At 36.7% G+C, this 6,135-nt stretch overlaps 1 protein-coding gene across 1 annotated transcript; it reads left to right on the plus strand.

The window, feature by feature from the left end:
* The first annotated feature begins 558 nt into the window (after window positions 1–558).
* On the plus strand, window positions 559–4,744 carry LOC108996624 (chloroplastic import inner membrane translocase subunit HP30-2-like). Its single transcript, XM_018972619.2, has 6 exons — window positions 559–976; window positions 1,341–1,456; window positions 3,293–3,425; window positions 4,016–4,164; window positions 4,262–4,324; window positions 4,403–4,744. The coding sequence occupies exons 1-6, from the start codon at window positions 692–694 to the stop codon at window positions 4,440–4,442; spliced, it is 786 nt and encodes a 261-aa protein (XP_018828164.1). The 5' UTR covers window positions 559–691; the 3' UTR covers window positions 4,443–4,744.
* The last annotated feature ends 1,391 nt before the right edge of the window (window positions 4,745–6,135 follow it).

A 6,135-nucleotide genomic window follows, 5' to 3' on the forward strand; every position in this document is an offset into this window, starting at 1 on the left:
TTTTTATTCATTTAAATTATTTAAAAATTTGTAATATTTTTAGATTAGTTTATAATAGTTTTAGATTAATTTATAATAGTTTAGAATTATTAGTTACAACTTAATATTTACTATCTTACTAGTTAGAACTTAGAATTTTATGTTTTATGCTTTGACAAGTTGTATTTCATTTTGTCATATTGTTTTTCAATTTTTTTTTTTTTTTTTTAAATTTAGGCTATTTAGAATTGTTCCGGACCATTTGACAAGTTCTGGGCCTAATGAGCCAGGGATCCATTTGGGCCGGATGGGGGGGGCGAAGGACGGATCAAAGATCCAACTCGTCTCTCGGCTCATGGACAGAGGCATCGTCCACGAAGTGCGTGGTCGAATTCCAAGAGGCAACCCCATGCCAAAGACGGTGTGCAGGAAGGGCACCCCGGTTCGGAGATGCGGGCCTAGATTTTATTGCACCCAAGAGAATCGAAGAGCAAGGTTTGCCGTTTGGTGGTTGATGATGATAATAATAATAATAACAACGACAATAACTAAGCCAATGGCCCAATATATTGACAGGGTGCCACTGTAGTTGGTTATCCACAATACTTCCATAGGAGCAGGAGAGCATCTGGCTTTGGGCACCAGAGGCACCAGAATCTTTATACACGAAGAGTAAGGAAGAAAGAAAGAGCCATTCTATTGAATACTCTGAATGGAGCAAGGAAAAGAGGGAGTGATGGTGGCGAAGATGATGCCGCAGCAGAACCCAATTGAGCAGTTACAGGCGCGCTTCAAGGAGTTGGAGACTCAGTTCAAGGGGTGGTTGGCCAAGCAGTCGCTGCCGGTGGAGGTTGCCTTGGTCACCGCCACCAGCGCCGCTCAGGGCGCTGCCATAGGCGCTCTCATGGGCACTCTCACCAACGACATGCCTTCCTCTCTCCTAGCCACTCCACCCCAGGGCAGCCCCCAAGCCATGGCCTCTTTCCAACAAGCACAGGTTCAAGTCCCTCTTCCTCATTTTTCTTCTATACTCTTTTCATTATAGCTTTCTCATATCAGAGTAGTAGTAGTAGTACTAAAAAAGGTTCTTGGCTTGGTAGATTAGGGTAAAGTTGAAGGAAATCAAACGATTGTAGGTTAAAGCCTTGATGTTGTTTTTATTGTTGGGTTTGGTAATTTTACCCATATTATGAACTATGGTTGTAGTTATGGATAACAACTTTGTACTTACTAATAAGACTTAAAAGATAATATGTGATATCATTGTAAACACTTTCTCATTTTCTGTAAGGGGTCTCGTTGATTTATAGAAAAAATGGTGTTTCCTTGATAATATTACAAATGGTTTGCTTTGATTAAAGTCTCTTGCTGGGGGTCCGTTGGTACAAGCTCGCAACTTTGCTGTGATAACAGGTGTCAATGCTGGCATCACCTCTGTCATGAGACGACTTAGAGGCAAGGAGGATGTCCAGTCTAGGTGAGATTTCCTTACTCCTTTCTTCTTCTACGATTTCTTTCTGCTGTATTCTTTGGGATGTGCATATTCCACTACCTGGAATTTGTGCTTAGTGGACTTGTTTTAGTGATTATGAAATCCATACTTACTTTAATCAGCTTGAACTTGTTGCATTGTTTTACCCTGTCCCGGCTTCATGTGAAATAATTTCTTGTATGTTCAGGAAAAATTTAGCTGGTATTCCTTTAAGTGTGCAAGTGTCCTTCTCTGGTGATATGTTATTAATGATGCTGCTGAGATCTACATCCTGGATTTTGACAATTAGGATGTAAGGCAAAGATTTTATATTTGGGCTGTGCTGTGGGACCAGGGGAGCCCCCAGATTCCCCAAACCCAGTTTTAAATTTTGTGTCCAAGGCTCATACAAAAATTTTTTTTCGTCATCATACGTCCTAGAGCGAAGGTGGTTTTTCACTCATTGTACTTCTATTAGTTGGGATATTTTTAGATGTTCGCTGATCTAGCTGATATAAGAACTCAATTTACATATACTTTATATCAAGTAAATTAGCAATCCAATTATTGTAATCGATTATGGTGTAGAGACTTCTCTTTGCAAGATGAAATTTACTGTTTATTACTGTTGCAGTACAGACTATTCCAGCAAAATTACATTTTCTGAGCTTTTATTGTTGTTTTTGTTGGTAGGTCGGAAATATTTCACAGAGATTATAGATTGAAATCTACTATTGGAATCAGAAACCAACTCAAGTCCTCATTTCCGCAACAGTTTTGTTTTTTTCCTCACTTATATAAGATAAGAAGAAGACTAAAGTGGTAAATCTAAGACTGATTGTCCTCCCTTAATGTAACCCATGGATAAATTATTTCTGATGAATCTAGGTGGCCTCATTAATGGCACCAGCTACATATTATGTGTTTCTACATTATTTTTAAATGATGTAGGGAAAATAAATGTGAGCCTTTGGACCATTTCAATGTGGATGCATGTTTCGGTACTGGTAAACGTTGATAGTCTACTGGGAAGATTGTAGTTCACCTACACTTGTTTGATTTGAATTTGAAAATGTTGAGGCCCAATCTGGAAATGTTTTGCTCTTGGGTCTAAAGTGAAAGAATCATGGGTGGAACCAGAAGTTTTATGCTTGATCTGTTAGCTATTTTACATCATCCAAGTGTGGAATGTGATATTGTCAGTCCATTCATTTTGCATGTAATTTCATGAAGGACATATTTCCCAAACAGATTTTACTAATTTTTTTTTTCAATTCTGATAAGGATGCAATCATGAAAACCAACTTTTACAACATCTATTGAACAGTGAGAATAAATGACTATGGGATGCACTTGGTAGTTTGATGCATATCCGGCAGCAAATCTGCACTGTGGCTTTATATAAACAACGCTAACGGACATCAATTTAACATGTACTCTAACTTTATATATCATTTTATTTTGAATCTAGATGTGATCTTCATGTTTTATGAATCTGAGGGAACTTGAGGAGTCTACTTTTTTGAAAATTGATACGAGAATCTCCTGAATGTATATTGGAAGACAACCTTGGATGGTGATATAAATAAATATTTCCATTGAAACTCTGATGTATTGACAAGAGGTACTGGGAATGGCTCGCTTACTTCATGTGGAGAGTGCTCTATTTTCATTTGGGGGCCATGGATTTGACATACGCGTTGTTTCTGTATAATATTGGGGTCATAGATCACCATTGTGTTTTAGTTGCGTGTTATCCTACTTATCAAAAAAAAAAAAAATTGCGTGTTATCCTTATTTTTATTCCATGTACTTTCTTATTAGTGGAGTTTATCATTGCAGCATGGTGGCAGCTTTTGGTTCTGGAGCTATGTTTACATTGGTGAGTGGCATGGGCGCGGGTGCCCCAAATCAAGCAGCAAATGCAATCACTTCTGGCCTCTTTTTTGCTCTTGTCCAAGGTGGACTTTTCAAGGTGAGCAATTAGAGGAAGGAAATTATCATTTCAAAAGTGGCTGAAATTCAACAGTGTGCTTATATTCTAGACCTTAACCATCAATAACTGCGAAACCGATGAATATTGTAGAATCGTCAAACACATCACATCAACAAGTTGTGCTTGTCATTCATCAATGAACTTCCATGGCGTTCCCGATTCAAGTCTAGCATTTCTAGATGTCTGGCATATATTGACTCCTTCCGAGAGTGATAAAAAATCAAAAGTATGAAAATATGACCATCTTCATTTATAAAATGTATTTAAATATTTTTCTGCTATCTATGGCCTTAGTTTTCATTTGAAAAAGCTAAAGATAAATACCATTCCCCTACATCAATGTTGAGAACTTGAGAATATTCTCAAAGTGGATGGATGTGAGTGGTTTGAATCAATACAGTCTCACAAGTTAATTTATAATGGGTGACAATGGGGTTAGTGACACGTTAGAAAAAAAAAAAAAAAAAAAAAAGACGTTAGATTTTCCCTTTGTGGTATGAGATGGTAACATGTAGTGTTCTATTGGCACACACTTATTATGCTGAGCACTTATCCATGTGGTTATGCAGCTAGGGGAAAAGTTCTCTAAACCTCCAGTTGAAGATGTCTTCTATATTAAAACAAGATCCATGTTGTATAACCTTGGCCTCCAGAATTTCGAGAAGAATTTCAAGAAAGGCTTGTTAACGGATAGCACATTACCTCTGCTCACTGACAGGTAATTGGATTTGCATCTTTTTAAGCTCTCTTTCTGTCTATCTCTCAAAGATGTCTTAGCCCTAAATTTATACTGTAATGGCCGCGATGTGTTTCAGTGCTCTTAGAGATGCAAAAATCCCTCCTGGACCAAGACTTCTAATTCTTGATCACATTCAGAGGTCTGACTCATTATATATGTATCTTAATTATTTCTCCAGAATTGGATCCATCTTACCTTTGGATATATTTGACTTCAGGGACCCGGAGATGAGAAGTAGGCAAGGAAGTGGTCGTTGATTACCTACTGTCAAACCAGTTGTCTGCCACTACTGTTTTACCTGTTAAACCTCAGAAAAGATAGGAATCTTACCTGCAATGAGATGACAATTTTTGTGGTCTAACAGATTAAATTCTCAGTATAAAAAAAATAAAAAAAAAAAAGGAAAAAGAGAAAAGGAAAGAAAAATCACTTTAAATTAGCCTTAGTAGTTTTGGTGCTATTAATTGGCTCAAACGATACTGTTTATGATCTTGAATGTGGTATTCTGAATAATATATGCTGATCACTATTTTTTATAACGAAACTTGATTTCTGTCTATTCCTGATGGCTTTAATATAACTGTCAGACTAGCAGGAGATAACAAACTGATTGAGACTGCCTTGTTCACACAAAGTGGTTGTGCTTTGTGAGAGTTCTGGTGGGTTTGTAACTTTGTAAGGTCTAAGGTGAGGGAGCAGATTGGTGGTTTGAAGAAGTGCGAGTTGGGAGTAGAAGTTGATGGAGGTGGAAGATGGTTGAACATTCTGGGGAGGGAGTGAGTGCGCACATCGCATTGGAATTATGCTGTAGTCTGCTTCTGGGGTAGGCTTTCTAATGTCCTCAGCTAGTAAATAGGAAACCCATTTGGTCAGCTGGTTTCAGTTGAGCTTTCTGTAGAATGACTCCTTGGGCGGATCGGGACGTTAGCCTCCTTTTAACTAAAAGGTTTTTAGGTATCCATTATAAAACCCATTTCGTTTTGTGGGAATTTTCTGTGTAAATCACTAACCATCCTAAATTGACCACATAATGGTCTTTTAGTTTTGTCCTTGTATTTTTCTTTTGATTCTCTCCACTTGTTCTTCAGCCAATTAAAGTTATAAAAGGTTAATGAATTTAATTTACGGAGTTAAAAATCCTACAAGCTATGGCGCTTAAGTTGCTTTTGTGCTAGATACGACTACGGTGCCAATTACCAAGATAATGGGTTCTAACATTGACGTTCTCTTAAAATTTTATTTATTATATAATGACTTAATTAAAGCATGTTAACTTAATTACACATATATATTATTTTTCATTCAATTGAAGCATTGTCATTTGAGTAATGTTACATATTAGTTTTAGGATATGTAAGTCTCGCGCACTTAATTTAAAAAAAAGTAAAACCATCATTAAAAAATAAGTTTTTTATGTGGGTTTCATATCTGTCTACTTTTTTAAAGAACGTAAATTGAGCTTGCATACTTAAGAATTGTAAAAATCATTTCTCTTGTTACTATTCATCTTAGGTTTTCATATGCATACACTTGATGTGATGCATTTTTAATTTAATAACTGAATGTCTCTCACATTAGTGTGATGGGAGATGCCAAGTACAGAGAACAATATTTTTCGTCCAACAATCATCCAATTATTATAAAAATTGAAAGAAAACAATAAAACAGAAAAGAAGACATCTAAGATCCAACAATTTACGTAGTAGTTCTTAATTCTTATGTCCAACCGCTAGGAAAACAAGAAAACAAGTTACATACTCATGTGCAATATCAACCAGCAACTATATAAGCTCGTTAAATTGTAGCATATGCTGTAACTTGTCTCTGCATGGACATAAATCTATCACTCCACTGTACGTACTTGTAGAAGAGTTCACTTCCTCTTCAAGATCTCATGTGATTATTGCCATCTTCGTCACCTTCATCCATCTTCTGTTCTTTCTTTTCTGC

This window comes from Juglans regia, chromosome 13, assembly GCF_001411555.2.
Source record: "Juglans regia cultivar Chandler chromosome 13, Walnut 2.0, whole genome shotgun sequence".
Classification (NCBI taxonomy): Eukaryota; Viridiplantae; Streptophyta; class Magnoliopsida; order Fagales; family Juglandaceae; genus Juglans; species Juglans regia.